Source organism: Exophiala viscosa (genome assembly GCF_022695815.1).
Source record: "Exophiala viscosa unplaced genomic scaffold EDD37scaffold_4, whole genome shotgun sequence".
NCBI lineage: Eukaryota > Fungi > Ascomycota > Eurotiomycetes > Chaetothyriales > Herpotrichiellaceae > Exophiala > Exophiala viscosa.
Genome location: NW_026944356.1, coordinates 1,657,560 through 1,675,830, shown reverse-complemented (window position 1 = coordinate 1,675,830; position 18,271 = coordinate 1,657,560). Strand labels below are relative to the sequence as shown.

The window sequence follows — 18,271 nt, the reverse complement described above, 5'->3', positions numbered from 1 at the left end:
CCTTCTCGGCAGCCCGCCTCAAGCGCGCCTGTCCTGCCTTGGGGCGCGTAGCACAGAAAGCCCAGCCCACAGCGCCTTTCCCGTCAGTGCACGCCGCCCGCGAAGTTGTGGAGGATCTTCCTCTGATTTGAGACACCTCAACCTGCTACTCTAGACCCCAGTTGGGGCTGCGGAGGATTCCGGATTTAAGTAGTGTCAGTCCTCAGCGAGTCAGCGGAAGTATAGGCGGGGTCTCGGGGACGCCAGCATCCTCTCCGAACGCCACAGCGCCCTTGAGTTCATGCCTCGCAGGGGCGATCCACGTTCCTGTCCTCACAAGTGCACTAGGGTAGGTGACTTGTTTCCCAGATCTGTGACCCCGAGACCGAGGCGCGCGAGCTCTGCACTCCATGGTAGAGAGTCCAAGTGCGTTGCCGGTCCAGATGGCGCTATTGATGAAGCAGAGAAAGACGTATCTGGCCACGAAGTTTTCGATGGCCGTAGTGAGAGCCGAGAAAATACATCCAAATGCCATGGTCCCGACTAACATCAGTCCACGCTTGCTCGGATGCCGGTCGGCAAAGAAACACACTGGCAATGCCACAAAGAGTGCAATGAGATAAATGGGCGCCGTCATGTACTGGGCGTTCGTCGAAGTGTAGCCAAGTCCCTTGACGAGTGTAGGGTAGAAGTATGAAATTGACAGGGCGCCGATGATGCACATATAAGCCGGAGTGATAATCCAAAGTTGCCAGTTGAGAGCTGCAGCGGTGAAAGCTCGGATGAGGGTTCTGGCGTGACCACCTTCGGTCTTCTTGGAAGTGATGCCATCGTGGCGCAGTCTGGCCTCGGCCATGACACGCTCCTCAGGAGTAAGTCGCTTGCTTGTGCCAGGAAAATCCAGCAGGAACCAATGCACGATCAGGGCAACGCCACAGGTGGTCACGCCCTCGACCAAGAAGAGCCAACGCCAGCCAGCAATACCGTGGGCACCATCGAGTCTGGACGTGATTGCACCAGCGGCAACGCCACCGAAAGCGCCAGATAAGATTCCCGCGCTGAGAAAGATGAAGAAACGCTTAGATCTGGAACACGTCAGCACATGTGAAAGATTCCAGTGTGGAGGCATTGCCATACTGTTCGTGCTTGCGATACCAGACAGAGATGATGAAAAGAACCGCCGGCTATAATGCGTCAGTATGGTTGCTCGATGGTGCTCAGGCGTGTATATATATCTCTTACACTGAAGCCAGCTTCGAACACTCCGAGAAGGAACCGGAGAGCCATGAGATGAGACGCATTTGTAACGCAAGCAGTGATAGCTGCAACGGCTCCCCACAGAAACATGATAATGGGGAGGAAAATGGAAGGTCGAGTACGGGACAGGATCATGCTGTTGATTGTTTAGCCGGAACATCTAGTCAAGGGCAGCAGCGACACTTACTTGCTTGGAACTGCGGCAGTAAAGTATACAATGACCCACAATATGACAGCAATATAGTACTCATGGGGCGTGAGCTTCAAAGCCTTTTGCATGCCAGCAACTTCCGCAAGACCAATGTTGGCTCGATCCTAGGTGTTGTTGTCAGCATCTACCAAGACCGTTGGGATAAAGTCGACTTACCACAAAAGAGAACAGGTAGAGCACAAAGATCGACGGCATCAGGTATAGATCGATCTTGCGGACAAGTTCTTCTCTGCAACAGGATCAATCGGTTGTTCGGTCTCAGTTGCCTCTTCATAATGAAGTTCCAATGGTACATGTTTACCATCGTTGACAACATTGGGAAGATCCATGCTGATTCCGAAGAGTAGAAAGTGGAATGGAGAGTGCAAGGAGCAGACGAGCTGAAAGTAACTCGTTTTCTGAAAGAAGTCTCGGCAAGGTCATTATATAGCCAGCATACTTCACCTGGTTGCTCTCAGGTGGTTGGCGATGCTCTAGCCGTCTGCTGCCCGGGGTAGTTTTCTTGTGGCGGGGACCCCGGGGCACACATCTTCGATCCAGCTCCAATGAATTGATCCAAAGGAAAACCGAAGAGACGGCGCACATTCACGTTGTGAGGAGAAATAAAGTTGGCAATCATTGGGTGTTGAAAGATGCAATCTGCACGTCAAGCGTCCCCGGAATGGAGTAAGTGCCACACTCGGGGACGCTAGACGAAGGACCGCAATTGCACTGTGTCCTTGACCTGCACAAACCCACGCGGCAACTCCATCGGAGTGTCATCGAAAGCAACGACAAGTCAAGTCGGTTCCGCACTTCCCTCCTGGCACATATCTACTCCTGAGAAACTCACATCCAATGAGCGGGCAACACGACTTATTTTACTACCACGACTTGACTTTGAGGTCGATCTGCGTGCAGTTATCGGTGTGCTCGTATTGCGGTGCCCACTATTCCACTTGTGGGGAAATTGGCCCTCTTGCCGATGAAGGGGCCCCGGAGGTTACCTCTTTAACCAGGATTGTATTGGAGTGAAGGTTTTCGCTCTTTGCAATGAACCACACTCTTATACACTACAGTTGACTCCATGCGAGTGACCATTTGAGGGAAACATCTTGTATACAAAACTTCCTCCGAACGAACCGGCACCATGACAGAGTTCGCCACATATCCCGATCTGGCCGGCAAGGTAGCGCTGGTCATGGGCGTAGGACAATCCGGCCCCGAGGACGCTCAAACATGGGGCAACGGCGCTGCCATCGCCCGCGTGCTCTCATACAACAAAGTCAAAATCTTCGGCTGTGATCTGAGCCTGGGTGCCGCAGAACTCACCGCACGACGACTCCGGTCTGAAGGAGGAGTCTGTGATGTGACGACGGCAGACGTGACAAAATCATCAGATGTACAACGAGTTGTAGACGCTATCATGTCCAAGTATGGCAGAATAGACATCCTGGTGAACAACGTTGGCACCACGGTGTCAGGGGACCCAGTCACTCTCACAGAAGAACAATGGGACAAGCAGATGAACATCAACCTTAAGACCGTCTATCTCGCATGTCACTCAGTATTACCGATCATGGAGAAGCAAGGATCCGGCTGTATCATCAACAATGCAAGTATCGCTGGGCTGCGGTATCTCGGCAAGCCGCAAGTCGCGTATAATGCGGCAAAAGCGGCTGTTATACATTTCACAAAGGTCACGGCAGTGTTGTACGCCGCAAAAGGCATACGCATCAATGCAGTCGTCCCGGGCTTCATGATGGTGCCACTCGTCGAGCAATTTGGGCGGAGCGACGACGAGGCTGAACGAGAGACGTACCGGAAGATTACAGAAAACAACGTACCCATGGGCAGAATGGGTGATGGACACGATGTCGCCAATGCCGCAACATTCCTTGCGAGTCAGTCAGCGAAGTATGTCACTGGTCATCCTCTGATAGTGGACGGAGGATTAACATGCTCAACGGGGACTTGATCGTACCAAAGCCAAACAGGAGTTCAACAATCCCACAGGTCCACAATTGTGTATATAATGTGCGTGATCGATGCATGGCTAGACTATATTTTGCCTCCTTTTCGTGCTTGACTCTTGGTCCTAGAGCTCGCCAACTAGTTAAAATCAACTTTGACCTTTGGCACCGGCGGAATCATCTTGATCCTCGCCAGGTCGTCGAACACCTCAAGTAGTGACTCAGAGGAATCAACAAATCCATGCCATCCAAGTTTGCGAGCCTTGTCAGTACTATTTTCGTGATTAGCATACTGTCTCGTAGGTCGATTCGACTTGAGTGAGTCGCGCGTCAAGGCTGAACACGTACCTGAAAATCAACGGCGCAGGCCGACACACCGTTCCATCCAGAAACCCGAATACGCGGTCCGTATCCTTAAGCTCCTTCCAAGCCAGGCCATCCTGCTTGGCGATCTCCTTCCACGCACTCGCCACTTCAGGTCTCTGCGCCCACTCCACGAAGGTAAATTTGCGCCTCGAGATGCCCTTGTCACCGTAGCCGCGCGGATTGAAACGTGTCTCCTTCTCGATCCATTTCGTGTCTGGCTGCATGTCGGGACCGGTGTACTTGATCCCGTACCAGTCTGCGATCCGAGGCCAACAGGCTTCCCAGGTAAATGCGGAGTTGTCGCAGGTGTTGAACCGTTGGTCACGAGCCGCAGGGGAGAGAACGGCCCATTCTTCCATCTAGTACCCGAAATCTGTCAGCAACCTGTTGCTGCGAGCTAACTACAGGGCAATGACGCCAGTTTGGCACACAGCCGGGAAGGTATATACTTACATAAGCGTTCATCATACTGCTGCTCATGCTCTGATACATCTGCCAGCTCGCAATATCCGCTGGGAACTCCAATGGTACACCCAAATGCTTTGAGACAGCCGCGTACACGGCAAGAGGAAATGCAGCATTCATAGCCGCGTCGGGCACGGCTCCCAATATCGGCCCCGGCATACACACGTTCCACCCGACGCCCTGCTGCTTACAATACTTAAATAGCGAATCCTCCTGAGGGTAATAGAAATTGGGCTCGAACTCCACACGCGGATCAGTCTCTTCCTGCGGAACCTTCGTCGGACCAAGATGTCCGCCGTAATTCTTCGCGCCGGTCTGCAGCATGAAACGTTGCGGACGGATCTCGGCTTTGACGAGCGCGGCAAGAAAATTGTCAAGCAACAAAGAATTGATGCGACACATTTCCTGGGCATCGGACCACAGACCCGCGCCAGGCTTGGGCTCCGCCTGAATGTAGCTGAAGAAGAAGACGTGGATCTTCTCACTTGACGACGAGATGTTCTTGGAGCGTAGTACGGACGCGATATCTTCGGGATCTTTGAGAAAGTCAAGCGCAATGTGCTCGGCGTTTGGGGGCAAGCCGCGCTCGAGCAGGGGCGGACGACGAGATAGGCAGTAGATCTTGGACCATCGTTGTGGAGCCTGTGAGAGGACTTTGAGCATGTAGGAACCAGATATTCCGTTGGCACCGGTCACGATGGCCGTCAGATCCTTAACGTCATCGGGGAAGACGGGTAGGCCGTGATAGATGCCGTAGGAATGTACCTGTTGTATCGTGGACATAGTGAGTGTCGAACAAGGGAAGAGCTACGTGTGACGGAACAAGAAGTGTAATGGCCCAGAAGGACGGCCCAGAACTTCGCGGATGATGAATGTCATGTAACGAGGAGAGAGGGGATCTCCACAAGCATAACCGAGCCTTGTCGTAATGCGGAGAAATGGAGATGGCAGCAGCCTTGTTCAGCCTCGTCGTGTTGATAGGAAAAATGGAGTGATTCTGGACTTTTTGTCGCATGAATGTCATCTCAGCTGGCTGCCTCACTGCCTGGCATAGGTTTACCATATGGACAAATTCTGCACGATGCTGTTTTAGATCATACAACATGCGAATGCTCAGAGGTTTACCTCCTCTAGTGCTGAAGGAGACTTGTATTGCGGAGCCATTACGTCAGCTGCACAAGTCCACCACAACGATTGATCCACCAACGACGAACCCATTTACCGGTTCTATGAGTCCGCCATTAGTCGACACATACAGTGTCCGAGATCCTGGCGCTCGACTCCAAGCACATGCAGTATCTCCTGCCAAAACGGTCGAGTTGGGACTGCCGGCTACCACCGATGTGCTACCATCGACCTTCCGTACAGTAAGAGTGTTTTCTGGGTCATTCGTGATGAATGCGTTGCCTTGTTGATCGAGAATGAAGTCGTCGCCCAATAGGTTGCAGTTGAAGATCTCCACGGGCCCAGCAGCAGTACCGTTGTCGTGGACAGCAATTCGGCAAAACAAGTATTGCCCACTGCTTGTGTAGTAGAGATAGCCGTCCTTTGCATGGATGCCATTGATACCGTTTTGTATGATGGCTGAAGCATTGGGCTTCATGGTCGTGTCGTTGGGCGCGATGGTGTACTCTGCGGTCTGCAAATCCAGTCGAAAGACGACTCCCAATATGCCGTCTGCAATAAGAAGGTATCGGCTGTTCAGCAACGTCAAGCCATTCAGGACCGCTGCGTCTTGGATATCTGCCAAGACACAGACGTCCGCCGGCTTGATCACCTCCCCGTCACTTGCTTGGAAGCTTCGCATGTCGACTCTGGAGACTGAATAGTTTCCTTCGCCTAGCGGTGCTGACACATTGCCGGCAGCCACAGCAAAGACATCTGGCTCGATCTCGGCGATGCCTAGGACACCTGTCTTCCCGGCGAAATTGGCAACAACGACCGGATCGGGGGAAGCCGCTGTTGGATCCAGAGTATACAGAAGGGGTGCCGTGAAACATGTGGTCAGAATGTGGTCGTTCGATCGCACTGCGATGTTCTCCAACCAGGTTTCATTCGGAAATTGATAGATGGAAGTAACTTTGTCAGCGAGACCACGAGGTGTAGGATTTCCGGCCGTAGATCTTGTGTAGGCCAGGCTCAACAGGAGCAACCGATATAGCCAGTGGTAGAGACCATGCATTCTGCCGGTGAAAGCCGATTTTTGCTTCGGATTGTTGTTCGACATTTGGGATACGATGTGGCTCAAGTCTGCGACTTTATACAAGTCCTGATTGTTGAGCCTATGCATCAGCTGGCACTCGTGGCCGGCATGGGTCAATGGATGACCTCAATGCTCGGATTCGGGTGGCAGCAAATAGAACATGGGGAGCCTAAATTAGGGAGGCCCACCAGAACGGCAAGGTTGACGGCCCAAGTCATGCATCCGCCCCCACGGAACAACAGGTCCACCGAACTCTTCGCCCTGTGAAGTTTGGCTCCAGGCATCTCAATAAAACCGATACCGGGTACTCGACGTACAAACTCGTCACCCTGAAGCGTCAGCCAGGGACGGCTCCGCTGAGCTTCTTCAGCAGACTGCAACCTGAAACATTTGTTAGTGAGGATATGTCATCGCTAGAGGTGCAATGACGATGCATGACTCACCGTAGTAACTCAATATCCTCTCCGTCTACGCCTCCGGTATCTGTATGTGACTCATTCTATATGTCGTTCTAGAGCTGTTCAGGAGTCACGCCTGGTTCGACCGCAACGTCGTTCTTCTCCTTTCTGATCCCCGTTTGGGTTTCCGTGTGCTCTTGGGACAACTCTTTCTTGGTGATGAGTCCACCAGCCAGGAGTCCACATGCTGCCATGCAAGTGCACATGATCCAAAAGTTCCGCAAGCTCCATGCAAAAGCCTGTTTGACCGCCAACTTCTGTGTCTGATCTGCGATGGTTGCGATGAGATTGACATTACTTGCCGCATCTGCCCCAGAGAGGCTCTTCAACAAGTCTGCTGGCAGTCCTTTGTCTCGCAAATTCGACGTCTGAAGTTGCATTCCGTTTTGAAAGATGACGCCACCAATAACAATCGAAATAGAGGTACCTACGCTGCGCATGAACGAAAGAGTAGCTGTGGCCGTGGCAGTGTCGTCTTGAGTTACAAGAGCTTGAAGAGCAATCGTGGGCGGATCAAAAAGAACACCTGCTCCGAGTCCGGCCACGACTTGAAAGGCGACCATGGATCCTAGGCTGGTCATCGCAGTAAGGTGGACAAACAACCCGAAGCCAATAGTAAGCACAACCCCGCCTATCCAAATGAGCTCGACATATCGGCCTGTCTGATGAATGAGGATGCCAGAAGCAACGGCCGTAAGTGCTTCAACGATGATCATCGGAAGGATGAGGACACCAGAACGAAGGGGTGAAGCCTCTTTCGCTGATTGAAAGTAGAGTGGTAGATAGTAGTCCGCAGCGTTGACAACCTATCGTCAGCTGTTAGTAACGAGCGGTGTCCTAGCCATAGATGTGGTAAGAACTTACAAAGTTCTGCGTAAAGCCAATGATAAGACATGCAGCGTTAGATCTGCAGCGAAATAAGCCAAGCGGCATAATAGGATATCGTGCGAATCGGCCTTCGTTGACGAGGAACAAGATGGTCATTGAAGCCCCAACTGCGACAAGGCAGATGACTTTCGAAGAGCTCCATGAATATGTCGCGCCACCAAAGTTGAGCCCAAGCAGCACCATGACCATGATGCCGACGATAGAGATGCTCCCCGCCCAGTCGACTGCTTTGATACCGTCGGCAAACTTGGTCTTCGGGTTATGGACGTCCAGAAACAGGAACAACAAGCAGAACGCTATCCCAGCGATTGGAAGGTTGATCCAGAAAATCCACCTCCAGGACACGTACTCTGTGAGCGCGCCACCGAGCACCGGTCCAAGGCCTCCAGCAACAGCATATGTTACGTGGAGCAGGCCGAGAAAAAGAGGTCGAGTCCTGTGCCAAAGGTCAATGACACGAGGTCAAGGCATGATGTATGCAGCACGAACCTCAAACTAAAGAAATCTGAAATGACAATGTTGATGAGAGGACCCAAACCGCCACCAGATACTCCCTGGAGAGTACGGCCGATGATGAGCATGCCCATGTTGGTTGAGACTGCGCATAAGATGGAGCTGGCGAAATATAATGCAACAGCAATTAGCAGCAGTGGCTTCCGGCCCCATATGTCTGAGAGTTTCGCCCATATTGAAACGACAGCGGTGGTTGCAATAACATACGAGGCACCGATCCAGGAGTATCCGGATGCTGCATGTAATTCGGAGCAGATGGTGGGTATTGCAGTGGCCACGATGGTAGTGTTCAGCGCGATGATGAAGAGAGTAGCCTGAGGCAGTCGGGTGTCAGCATGCAGTTCTGCCGTCGTGAACTCGGCGTTCGACGCGTTTCAAAAGAGCGCGAGCGGAGCACACCAGATATGGTGCACTGCTCATTAAGCAAATGGAAAGTTACTCACGAACAGTGCACTAATGACAGTACACGTCCTGAATGTGTTTCGCCGCTGACCCGGCTCGGCCACCGCTTGAATCTGATCCTCACCCTGCTTGTCGCTTTGGCTTGCGGGAGCAGCGGCCCTGACTGGTTGTATTGCTGGTAATTCAATGGGCTCGATTGCGTGCGCAACAACGGAACTTTGGTTTGACGTCACTGCCATGATATCGTTGGCGCGATGGTTGTTGCCAATGTCGCCATATTAGGATGACCGAATATCAAAAAGAAATCCCGACTTCTCAATCAGGGAGAGATATCCAAAAGTAAATGTTGGTAGAATGGAAAGGCGATAAAGCATTAAGAGAGGAGGTGCTGAACCCCAGATCCAGAACGGCTTGGCGCGCCTTTCGGCCAGACAATGTCCAAATTCACCTACGCCTTTGATATTGGTCTACCGTTTCTATCACTCTATCTTGGTCGAGTCCTCTCCATGATCACAAGATGGTCGCCGCATTCATCCGAATGCTGACCCCAACGGCCTGAACACTGCAGAATTGTCATATTCAGTGACTTCCACTGAGACACTTCTCGTAGGCTTCTGCTCTGGAGACTGGGCCGTGAGCGCTTCCGGCTGAACCCGGAGGCAACGACCAGGATGGAAAAGTGTCAGAACAGCCACAGCGATGATGATCATGGGGCCCTCGAAAACCATCTGGACGTTGTCAGAAGCTAGTTCCGCAGGAACGGAGAGCGACACCATGAGGCGGATAACTTACAAACAAGACCTGATCGTTTGCCAGACGTCCGCCGAATCCTCCCTGGAGTTCCGCAACACGAAAGACACATCTGATAGAGATTGTAACTGTAGCAAGCCCGAGGCCAAAACTGAAATTCTGAACGGGCGAAACGTGCCGATCTTCCTCGCTATAACTGTCATCCAATGCCCGAGCTTTTTGCGTGCCTGCATAATGCTTCTTCCAATATCGGACCGCATAGTCAGAGCTCAGCACCATGAACGCAGCCAAAGAAGCGACCTGCAACGCAAGCCCACCAAGCATGATATGTGTACCAGTAGGAACTTTTCGGCGGTCCTCCTCGCGAACACCTTCCGCAGCCCAGGCCCCACCCGCCGCTTGTAAGATGAGACAGACGACGTCGAAAGACACGAAGATCGGAGTATAGTTTGTTGGCTTGATGCGTGAGATCAGCGGGTCGCGCTTGGTGATGACGACACCAAGTGATTGATAAATTGAGGCAGATATCAAAGCAGGAGCGATGGTCAGGGTGATCAAATAACTGCGCCAGCGTTAGCTCGGGCTGATGGGACCGGATTTGAGACCGTGTACAGAATGAAAGGGTTGGGTTGGAAGATCTCGCTCCTCATCCATAAACGAGCGGCATAGCCAACCATCTCCAGCAAGACTCCACACAGCATGGGTATTGAGAATTTCCACGTCCTGTACGTCAGGACTAGTATGGCTTGAAGAACGAAAAGGGCGGAGAAGATGGCCAGGTACGTTGCGTTAGCACTTAGATTCGGCAAGTAGTGAATGGAAGCCTGCATCAGACAACAAGTCGACACCGTGCACTCTTCTGAAGGAATGGAATACTTGCAGACAGCCATGGTGGAGCGGGATGGCTTCAGGTGAATGGGGAAACGTCAAATTGAGTCGCTTTACAAGGCGGGAGATGCAATGGAGTAGTTGAGGAGGAACGATACTTAAATGATACTCACCTTGCCAGGAAGGCTGCTTCATGAGAGCGAGTCTGATAGATCGTCGATGATTTCTGGCCTGCAGAACTAGCATGGTAGCGACTAGCAACTGTTCCAATGCTACATATCGTAAGACCTCACGCATTGAGGTTGAGTTCAACTGTTGGTCTACTTCATCACTGCGAATCTGATGAGGTGTCGATTGATTCCTGGCCTTGCAGAACTCTCATGGTAGCCACTAGTAGCTTACTTCAAAGCTACATCTCTGGAGACCTCATGCATTGAGGTTGAGTTCAATTCTTGGTCTGCACGGACCACCGGTTCGTGCGACTGTCGACCAAGTTGCGGAGAAGGGCCGCGCAAGCAAAAGATGCTATGAAAGCCTCTGGTCTCCCGGAGTCATGCTGAGAGTGGCATGGAAGCCTCTGGTCAGTCGCGTGTCTGTAGAATTTTGGAGCCATGGAAGGACCAGAGCAGGTTCGTTAGGCCGCGAAAGCAGGGCAGCAAATGAGACTAGGTGAGAGGTAATGGCATGAGAGCCGTTGCAAGAAAAGGATTTTACCATGTCTGCAAGGTCGCGACTCGAAATATAAACGCAGAATCTTGGAAGACGTGGTTTAAGCCACGGTCTAGATGAAACGTGAACACCAGCGTACCATGGTCATGATGAGATGAAGATGAAGATGAAGAAACTTTGATGTTGGGATCGTGCTTTTTCTTAGCTTCACGAGCCCGGAATATTGGTTCAAATGCTCCGCGGGACGAGATATTAGTAGGTATGGTGACGCATTCATTAACTTCGATCTCCCGATTGCTCTCGACTCGAAGCCAACTCATCGCCGTTGGACAGCTATTTGGGTTTTGGCAATTGAGATGACGAGTGTCCTACGGGAGTGCATCAAGTATCCGTGCTACAACAACAAGTGCACATATTGCAACCTTGCGCTCACAAATGGAACCTCCATCTCAAATCTTCATCTCCAAGCCAAGGACCTTCACCTTGTTCGCTTTTGGGAATAGCTTCTCTACGATCGTTCTCCCGCTTGAGAACCCACCACAAAGTGGTCGTCACTATCAGGTTTGCGACCAAGTATCCCAGGGCGAATGAATGACCAAGGTAGAATCTCGGCGACGTCTCTGTACGGTACAGCTGGGTGCCAATGACTGCTCCACAATTGCCAATGCTGATCTGAATGGCGTTTGCAATCGCGCGTTTTGTCTGTCCACTGACATTGTTGGCCGGCCAGGACAGGACGAGTGCCACCGATGGGTAGATCCCCGCCGCAGCGAAAATAGTTCCGAGGTATGACACGCCTGGTCGATGATCGGACAGAAGCAAGAGATAGCCTAGAATTGCGAAAGACGAGGTGACTAGGATGAATGGGGCTCGACGTTGGTATCGTTCCGATAGGATAGCCACACCGATCGTCAAGACGAACGCGATGGCGTACGGCGGGATGGTCATCAGCTGTGCTTGCGCGGCAGTGTAGCCCAGCGAACTGATGATCGTGGGAAGGAACAGCGAGAGGGTATACAAAGGCAAAGACATGGTATGATATGCGAGGGCGTAAAGGTAAACCTTGATGTCGGTGAAAGCCTTCTTCACATTGTTCATGTTGAACTTCTCGTCCGCTGTTGCGTCGCTGTCTTCCTTCAGCCGGTTTTGGACGAAAAGTCGCTCGTCATCCGACAGAAATTTAGCCGTGTTCGGATAGTTGTGGATGAAAAGGTAAGACAGAGCGGACACCACGACGGTAAGTAAGCCTTCCTGGGAATTGTTAACAGCTAGAAAACGTTCTCAGAATTGAACATACCAGAATGAAGATCCATCTCCAGCCGTTATAACCACCAACACCTTTCATATGGGCAATGCCCCAAGCCAGGATACCGCCAAAAGCACCAGCCAAGGAAGCTGCACTGAAGAACAGCGCGACTCGGAACTGTCGCTCGTTGCGTTTGTACCACCTGTTACGGTCAGGCGTCAGGCAAGAGAAGAACAATCAGCCCGTAAGACACTTACATGGACAGGTAGAACACAATTCCAGGGAACAGTCCAGCTTCGGCCACTCCGAGGAAGAAGCGGACAATGAAGAAGCCAGTCCGAGATTGAGTCAGGCCCATCAAAGTACTGACAATGCCCCAGACAAGTGTCAAGGTTGGCAGCCAGGCCCGGGGAGTCCAAACTTTCAACACCATATTTGCTGGCACTTCGAAGAGCACATAGCCAATGAAGTATAGCGTCAAGCCAGTAAGATATTGGTCGCCGGTCATGTGGAGGTCGGTGGCCAGACCTTCAACACGAGCGTTGCCGACATTGCTTCGGTCCAGGAAGGACAGCAAGTAAAGAAACGTCAAGGCCGGGAGAAGAGTACGGTCTAATCTTCTGACAAGCGCTTTTTCGTTAATATGCGCGGGTGCTTCTTCATCGCCGGAACTGGGCTGAAGTTGTTTGTCGTCAGTAACGTCTTTCTCCAGAGCAGCCATGTCGAGTCACGACCAAGCGGGTATTTGATTGTGGGTTCTTTATGTGATCTCGAAATGACGGTAAGAACTGTATTGTCCTATACCTCCGCAAGCTCGGAATCAAACATGCAGGAACCCAAAGACGATGCTCAGAGGCCGACCACTCCATCTTCATATATCAGGTCGCGGAAATCCTGCTAAGACGGAAATAGAAGGAGGATGCTGCAATGCCTCGAGTATCGTCATCAAAATGGACGTTACAAGGATGTTAAATGTGCCGTAGCATACAAAATCGTGTGGTGCAAAGATGATCAAGAATTGCGTGATCGTTTCACCGTCGTAAAAGTCGAATCGCAGCACTTCAGGGTCTTATGTCGGCAAAACCCTCGAGCACCAAATCATCGTATCGCCAGGTGACCCAGCTGCAGGCTGACTGACTGTACGCATCGAGTAGAAGACTCGGCTTTGCCTGACCACGCTCTGTTGACGTGTCTATTCATATCGCAAACATACAGGGAGATGGCCTTGATGGTTGGTAGAGGCTCGGATTTTGTGGAAATAAGGTGCTGCATGCCAAGACGGATGAAGTCTTTAGGCTGGAGATGCGTCGATGAGGACACGCATCTCCAACTGCAATAGTGAACAGAAACATCTACTTTCCAGGCCCCCAACTGGCACTATCGCTGTTGTTGACAAGCTCGACAATGCATTTCCTACGGTTCCTGGCGCTCACAGCGCTGTCTGTGACTGCAGTTGCAGCCAGAAAAGCCTCGACCGACAAGTTTGACACGTATTTTGCCAAACAGGCCAGCTCCGCACCTTTCGAACTCGACGAGAAGGGCTACAATGAGCTGACCACAGCACCACGCGACTACTCGCTCGCCGTCCTTCTCACAGCGCTGGATGCAAGATACGCTTGCGGAATATGCAGAGAGTTTGACCCGGAGTGGAAGATCCTTGGTCGTAGCTGGCAAAAAGGGGACAAGACTGGGGAGAACAGGATGCTCCTGAGCACCCTTGACTTTGATCAGGGCAGGAACATTTTCATGAAGGCAAGCTGCAGCTTTTCCTTCACCGCCGCACGGGCTAACACATAGCAGCTCCAACTCCAAACCGCGCCTGTCCTCCTGTACTTCCCTCCTACTGTCGGCCCCAATGCCAAAGCTGATGGCTCACCTGTTCGATTCGACTTCTTGGGCCCTCAATCGGCTGAAGGCACTCGCAACTGGCTTTTGCGTCAGCTTCCTGCCGGAAATTACCCTGAACTCTCACGCCCAATCAATTATGGAAAGATTGCTGTCACATTGACCATCCTGCTTGGAGCCTTTACATTCCTGACGGTGGCATATCCCTATATCCTACCAGTCATACAGAATCGCAATCTTTGGGCAGGGATCAGCTTGATCCTGATCATGCTGTTTACCAGTGGCCACATGTTCAACCACATTCGAAGAGTGCCATATGTCGCGAACAACGGTCGAGGTGGTATAAGCTATTTTGCAGGAGGTTTCCAGAATCAGTTCGGAATGGAGACTCAGATCGTGGCTGCCATGTGTAAGTCTGACATACACATCCTATATCCAGTCATGCTGACTCAGACAGACGCTTTGTTGGCCTTTGCCGCTATCAACCTTGCCCTAAGAGTTCCACGTATCAAAGACGCCCGAACACAGCAGGTCGCTGTGATCATCTGGGCGACCGTTCTTTTTGGCATGTACAGCTTCCTGATGAGCGTTTTCAGGATCAAGAACGGCGGATATCCCTTCTGGCTACCACCCTTTTAGGCTTCTACTGGACACAAGCCGCAGGAAGGCATGTACTATAAGACAGCATTCAGCTACAAAAAGCAATGACATAGACTCCAACGGATGGGAAAATGGGAAATGAAAAGGACAGACCTGTGATGATACCAAGGGTCAAATATCCGCGCATGTGAAAGCCTGGTCGGGAAGACGAAGTTGGTCGCGACTTTGAGGCCTCTGCTGACCATTCCAATACGGCCGGGTGTCCATCAAATCATGGCCGTCGGACACAACTCCTGCTAATTGCACACGGTGCATGCCATCTATCCAACTCCTTGGCACATTCCTCATGCATCATTGTCCGCTTTTTGTCAGCATACCTTAAGATATCCGGACTTCTAGAAGTATTTTAGAAGTTCCACCTGCGCACGGGTCCCCCACTGGCTTTCAAGTTGATCCCTCAATCTGGAATCCCGGTCTTCACGATATCGTGACCAATCTACGAGCAGGTACGAGAAGTACTGGAAAAGTACATATTCTTGCCCAGATGCGAAGCTACAATCCTTTCTCACGCAATACTCCTGTCCCAAACATCCGTGTTTGCTGCCTGCTGCATGCACTTCAAATCGTTAGCCATGGTCTTTATTTCGCATCTCCTTGCGATGGTGCTATGTCTGATATCTCAATTCGCACAAGCATATATCGTCCGGAGACCACAGTGGGCGCTTCCCGCCGAGGAAACCGACAGTCTAGTTCGGCAAATTCATCCACATCCTCTTCAGCCTTCGACACCCAAGAGCTGGACATCAGAGACCGACGACGCTTCTTCGAACGGTAACGGCCACGAGAGTTACGACGAGCCAGTAATCGCGCCCGTAGCTGAATACCAACTACTGTCCGATCTCACGATTGTCATGGGTCAGGCTGGCGATGAGTGGGCAGCAGACTTTGCGGCCATCTATGATGCAATTGCAGACCTGCTGGAAGAAGTATCCACGGATGCAAGGAAGATCGACCAAGTTCACGCCTTGACACTATCTACCCCGATGTCTGCGGATGGCTGGCAACGCCTGTACACGACTTGTACATTGGAGCGTGAATGCGAGGTGATTGAACGATTGGACCGTCTCCACGAGTCTGACATCCCGAGGAGGAGCAGGACGGGTTTTCAAACACATGGAGGTGGGATATGTGCTGGTGGACCCCTGATGCTTCAATACTCCATCAGCACGCGCAAAGCGGCGGGCTTGACGTGGTTACGGATGCTCGAAGAGCCCATATATGGTGCCACGGGGGTTGCTATTGGCCTTGTACATTCCTCACTTGGGGAGGTGACGGCGATTATCGAGTGTTGACTGGAAGTGCATGTCCAGTATTCTACAGCATGAAATACAATGAACTATATTTTGTTGCAATTCCCCAGTGTAGCATAAATTGTACTACTGAGAACAAATAGCCTCGACCATTACGAAATGAGGTTCCGGCGAGAAATGTAAACCTCCAGCCCTGTCTGGACAACGAAGAAGGTCGTATGATGTTTCATCGGCCGTCCAGGATGCACAAGCTCAAAGTGATACCTCCTCAACAATCGTGGGAGCAACTTGTTCATCTCCAGCAATGCCAGATTGCGGCCTAGACACAGGTGGCTTCCACCACCGAACTATGATACTGTCGTTAGCGGAACCGCACTTGTCGTTGACGGGCATTAGAGGGAAGCATACCTGATACATATGCCGATGCATTTCCTTCGCGTTGGGCTCCAACCACCGTTCAGGACGGTACTCATCCGCATCCTGCCCAAAGACAGTCCTGTCACGGTGCAGCACCCAGCCGTTGACAGCGACCTCGGTGCCGCCGGCAAAATACATGCCGTCGATGGTCATTCCTTCGGGAGGTAGTTTGCGATAGATGTTCAGCCCGACGGCTGGACGGAGGCGCATGGCTTCCATCAGACATGCCTGGAAGTACGGCAGGTCTTGGGCCTTGGAGTAAGAGACAGGATCGGAGAGCGTGCCCTTTGCATGAGCGGCATCGATCTCGTCGACGAGTCTTTTGTAGCTGGTGGGCGAATTGAGAAGGAGGTGGAAGAAGGATTGCATTGTTGACGCCGTGGAGTCGGAGCCCGCGCCACTTGAGTATCCCATTATTACTTTGTGCTCGTCTTGGACAGGGGCATAGTAGGATGTTACTTACATTGCTCCATGCGCCACAGCGAATACATCGGCCTCGGTGAACTTGTCTGGGGCGCGCAAGTGTCCTTCGATCAGCTGCGCGAGCAGATCGTCCTGGCCGGTTGCAGACCTTCCATTGTTATCGAGCTGTTTTCGCTTTCCCAGTTCCTCGAGAGCCATGCGAGTCAGTAGGACTGCCTTGAGACTCAGGCCTAGGCATGGCGCGAAGGGGTTCAAGCGGCCGAGATAATGCAACCACGGCACCTGGCCGACGAAACCGTCGTACCATTGTACTTCGTCAATGTACTTGATGCAGCCTTCTACATCGGTGCCAGTGCGGATGAACCCGTAACGGTGGGAGAATGCGACCTCTCCCAGTACGTCGAAGCCGAAGAAATGCAGATAACCACCCAGGTCGACAGTGCCCTTGCCATCCTTCGCGAAAGAGTCCAGCTTGTCGATCAACTCTTTTTCCACGTCCTCAATGGCAGGAGCCATCTTTTGCATCGAGGCCAGACTGTAGGGTTGTACAGTGAAGCGCTTGAGCTGGGCGTGATTCCATTCCCGGATCTCCGTGAAGACATCTGGGTTCTCGGCGGGTGGAAAGACCCAGTAAAAGTCCGTTTTCTGGATTCCGTTACCAACGGCGAAGATGTCTTTGGCGGCCTCGGGTGATGCGAACGACAGCTCATCTGGACCTGTACGGACGATGGGGCCTTTCAAAGGCTCGTCAGCCTTGTGTTGGTTGATAGCGGATTCTTTTCGTGCCTACCATATTTGCGATGGACGTCGATGTGGTCGTGCTCACTGTGGCCGTTGTATGTGACCCACAGCCTCCATACGCGCGAGCATGATGCCAGAAAGGGGCCAGGGTATGCTCGGAGTGGCGAAGCGTACCTCTTGAACAGACCTCGCGCAATGGGAAGAGAGACAAGGAAAAGCAAGAGGTAGGACTTCAGGAATTGAACGGCATGGTCGTAAAGCGAGGTTGTCATGATATCCTGGGCCATAGCTGGGTTTTCCATGCCTGAAGACTGATGGCGGATTGCCCTCAAGTTCAAAGCGCGCAAGGCGTTGATCATATCCTGTTGTCACATTGAGGGATACTCGGTGATATCGAGATATACTCTCGGCTTTATCGATTGAGCGGTGCCACGCGTTGAGTCGTTTAGTAGGTTACAAGTAGGTTGCACCAGCTGAACCGAATGGAAGGCCTTATGATCACGGCACGGCAAAGGTCGGTATTTTGCCTGGTGGTGCATAGAGACGTCCCGCGATACTTTTCATTCCAGGTCATGCGGGGCTAATCCACCATTGGAGGAGGTCTCTCCTCAGATAATCTCACTTGCGACTGCTTTACCTTCTCCTTGCCATATGAAACTAGCGTTGGTCCAGTATTTCAAGCCTGGCGTACTCTGCATCAGCACCTAATATTCTCCAAACATGTCTTGCGTGCATGTCCACGGCCTTT

The 18,271-nt window shown here is 51.9% G+C and overlaps 10 protein-coding genes across 10 annotated transcripts; 3 read left to right on the top strand and 7 right to left on the bottom strand.

Annotated features, from left to right (window-relative positions):
- Positions 1 to 202: 202 nt before the first annotated feature.
- Positions 203 to 1,751, bottom strand: EDD37DRAFT_649602 (major facilitator superfamily domain-containing protein; the record flags this gene model as incomplete). Its single annotated transcript, XM_062818150.1, has 6 exons — positions 203 to 1,064; positions 1,117 to 1,163; positions 1,222 to 1,372; positions 1,424 to 1,551; positions 1,604 to 1,676; positions 1,741 to 1,751. 6 exons carry the CDS (start codon positions 1,749 to 1,751, stop codon positions 203 to 205), a joined length of 1,272 nt encoding a protein of 423 aa, XP_062671164.1.
- An 825-nt stretch (positions 1,752 to 2,576) lies between these two features.
- EDD37DRAFT_590441 (putative short chain type dehydrogenase) lies at positions 2,577 to 3,404 on the top strand (the record flags this gene model as incomplete). The annotated part of the gene is made up of 1 exon (XM_062814506.1): positions 2,577 to 3,404. The coding sequence occupies one exon, from the start codon at positions 2,577 to 2,579 to the stop codon at positions 3,402 to 3,404; it is 828 nt and encodes a 275-aa protein (XP_062671163.1).
- A 122-nt stretch (positions 3,405 to 3,526) lies between these two features.
- EDD37DRAFT_382060 (uncharacterized protein) lies at positions 3,527 to 5,205 on the bottom strand. Its single transcript, XM_062812113.1, has 3 exons — positions 4,219 to 5,205; positions 3,748 to 4,124; positions 3,527 to 3,671 (listed from the first exon to the last, which is right to left on the bottom strand). Exons 1-3 carry the CDS (start codon positions 5,011 to 5,013, stop codon positions 3,539 to 3,541), a joined length of 1,305 nt encoding a protein of 434 aa, XP_062671162.1. The 5' UTR covers positions 5,014 to 5,205; the 3' UTR covers positions 3,527 to 3,538.
- Positions 5,206 to 5,398: 193 nt separating this feature from the next.
- EDD37DRAFT_608727 (uncharacterized protein) lies at positions 5,399 to 6,457 on the bottom strand (the record flags this gene model as incomplete). The annotated part of the gene is made up of 1 exon (XM_062815078.1): positions 5,399 to 6,457. The coding sequence occupies one exon, from the start codon at positions 6,455 to 6,457 to the stop codon at positions 5,399 to 5,401; it is 1,059 nt and encodes a 352-aa protein (XP_062671161.1).
- Positions 6,458 to 6,701: 244 nt separating this feature from the next.
- On the bottom strand, positions 6,702 to 9,047 carry EDD37DRAFT_382058 (major facilitator superfamily domain-containing protein). Its single transcript, XM_062812112.1, has 5 exons — positions 8,736 to 9,047; positions 8,269 to 8,606; positions 7,756 to 8,215; positions 6,877 to 7,697; positions 6,702 to 6,814 (listed from the first exon to the last, which is right to left on the bottom strand). Exons 1-4 carry the CDS (start codon positions 8,931 to 8,933, stop codon positions 6,945 to 6,947), a joined length of 1,749 nt encoding a protein of 582 aa, XP_062671160.1. The 5' UTR covers positions 8,934 to 9,047; the 3' UTR covers positions 6,702 to 6,814; positions 6,877 to 6,944.
- Positions 9,048 to 9,224: 177 nt separating this feature from the next.
- Positions 9,225 to 10,334, bottom strand: EDD37DRAFT_608725 (RTA1 like protein-domain-containing protein; the record flags this gene model as incomplete). Its single annotated transcript, XM_062815077.1, has 3 exons — positions 9,225 to 9,422; positions 9,487 to 10,006; positions 10,057 to 10,334. 3 exons carry the CDS (start codon positions 10,332 to 10,334, stop codon positions 9,225 to 9,227), a joined length of 996 nt encoding a protein of 331 aa, XP_062671159.1.
- Positions 10,335 to 11,271: 937 nt separating this feature from the next.
- On the bottom strand, positions 11,272 to 13,401 carry EDD37DRAFT_629211 (MFS transporter). The gene is made up of 3 exons (XM_062816498.1): positions 12,445 to 13,401; positions 12,239 to 12,389; positions 11,272 to 12,192 (listed from the first exon to the last, which is right to left on the bottom strand). Exons 1-3 carry the CDS (start codon positions 12,906 to 12,908, stop codon positions 11,371 to 11,373), a joined length of 1,437 nt encoding a protein of 478 aa, XP_062671158.1. The 5' UTR covers positions 12,909 to 13,401; the 3' UTR covers positions 11,272 to 11,370.
- Positions 13,402 to 13,524: 123 nt separating this feature from the next.
- EDD37DRAFT_382002 (dolichyl-diphosphooligosaccharide-protein glycosyltransferase) lies at positions 13,525 to 14,737 on the top strand. Its single transcript, XM_062812110.1, has 3 exons — positions 13,525 to 13,939; positions 13,988 to 14,441; positions 14,490 to 14,737. The coding sequence occupies exons 1-3, from the start codon at positions 13,592 to 13,594 to the stop codon at positions 14,669 to 14,671; spliced, it is 984 nt and encodes a 327-aa protein (XP_062671157.1). The 5' UTR covers positions 13,525 to 13,591; the 3' UTR covers positions 14,672 to 14,737.
- A 506-nt stretch (positions 14,738 to 15,243) lies between these two features.
- EDD37DRAFT_608722 (uncharacterized protein) lies at positions 15,244 to 15,984 on the top strand (the record flags this gene model as incomplete). The annotated part of the gene is made up of 1 exon (XM_062815076.1): positions 15,244 to 15,984. One exon carries the CDS (start codon positions 15,244 to 15,246, stop codon positions 15,982 to 15,984), a length of 741 nt encoding a protein of 246 aa, XP_062671156.1.
- A 110-nt stretch (positions 15,985 to 16,094) lies between these two features.
- Positions 16,095 to 17,795, bottom strand: EDD37DRAFT_657546 (cytochrome P450; the record flags this gene model as incomplete). Its single annotated transcript, XM_062818902.1, has 4 exons — positions 16,095 to 16,289; positions 16,351 to 16,759; positions 16,823 to 17,516; positions 17,573 to 17,795. The coding sequence occupies 4 exons, from the start codon at positions 17,793 to 17,795 to the stop codon at positions 16,095 to 16,097; spliced, it is 1,521 nt and encodes a 506-aa protein (XP_062671155.1).
- Between the last annotated feature and the right edge of the window lie 476 nt (positions 17,796 to 18,271).

Excerpts from the sequence above, each read along its gene's own strand:
- EDD37DRAFT_382060 (XM_062812113.1), bottom strand. The coding sequence starts at position 5,013 with ATGTCCACGATACAACAGGTACATTCCTACGGCATCTATCACGGCCTA. Across the intron at positions 4,125-4,218 it reads GCAGTATGATGAACGCTTAT|ATGGAAGAATGGGCCGTTCT; the intron begins GTAAGTATATAC and ends TTCGGGTACTAG. Across the intron at positions 3,672-3,747 it reads CCTGCGCCGTTGATTTTCAG|TACTGACAAGGCTCGCAAAC; the intron begins GTACGTGTTCAG and ends TCACGAAAATAG.
- EDD37DRAFT_382058 (XM_062812112.1), bottom strand. The coding sequence starts at position 8,933 with ATGGCAGTGACGTCAAACCAAAGTTCCGTTGTTGCGCACGCAATCGAG. Across the intron at positions 8,607-8,735 it reads CTGTCATTAGTGCACTGTTC|GCTACTCTCTTCATCATCGC; the intron begins GTGAGTAACTTT and ends CGACTGCCTCAG. Across the intron at positions 8,216-8,268 it reads TCAGATTTCTTTAGTTTGAG|GACTCGACCTCTTTTTCTCG; the intron begins GTTCGTGCTGCA and ends CCTTTGGCACAG.
- EDD37DRAFT_629211 (XM_062816498.1), bottom strand. The coding sequence starts at position 12,908 with ATGGCTGCTCTGGAGAAAGACGTTACTGACGACAAACAACTTCAGCCC. Across the intron at positions 12,390-12,444 it reads ATTGTGTTCTACCTGTCCAT|GTGGTACAAACGCAACGAGC; the intron begins GTAAGTGTCTTA and ends TGACCGTAACAG. Across the intron at positions 12,193-12,238 it reads GGAGATGGATCTTCATTCTG|GAAGGCTTACTTACCGTCGT; the intron begins GTATGTTCAATT and ends AACAATTCCCAG.
- EDD37DRAFT_382002 (XM_062812110.1), top strand. The coding sequence starts at position 13,592 with ATGCATTTCCTACGGTTCCTGGCGCTCACAGCGCTGTCTGTGACTGCA. Across the intron at positions 13,940-13,987 it reads GCAGGAACATTTTCATGAAG|CTCCAACTCCAAACCGCGCC; the intron begins GCAAGCTGCAGC and ends AACACATAGCAG. Across the intron at positions 14,442-14,489 it reads TCAGATCGTGGCTGCCATGT|ACGCTTTGTTGGCCTTTGCC; the intron begins GTAAGTCTGACA and ends TGACTCAGACAG.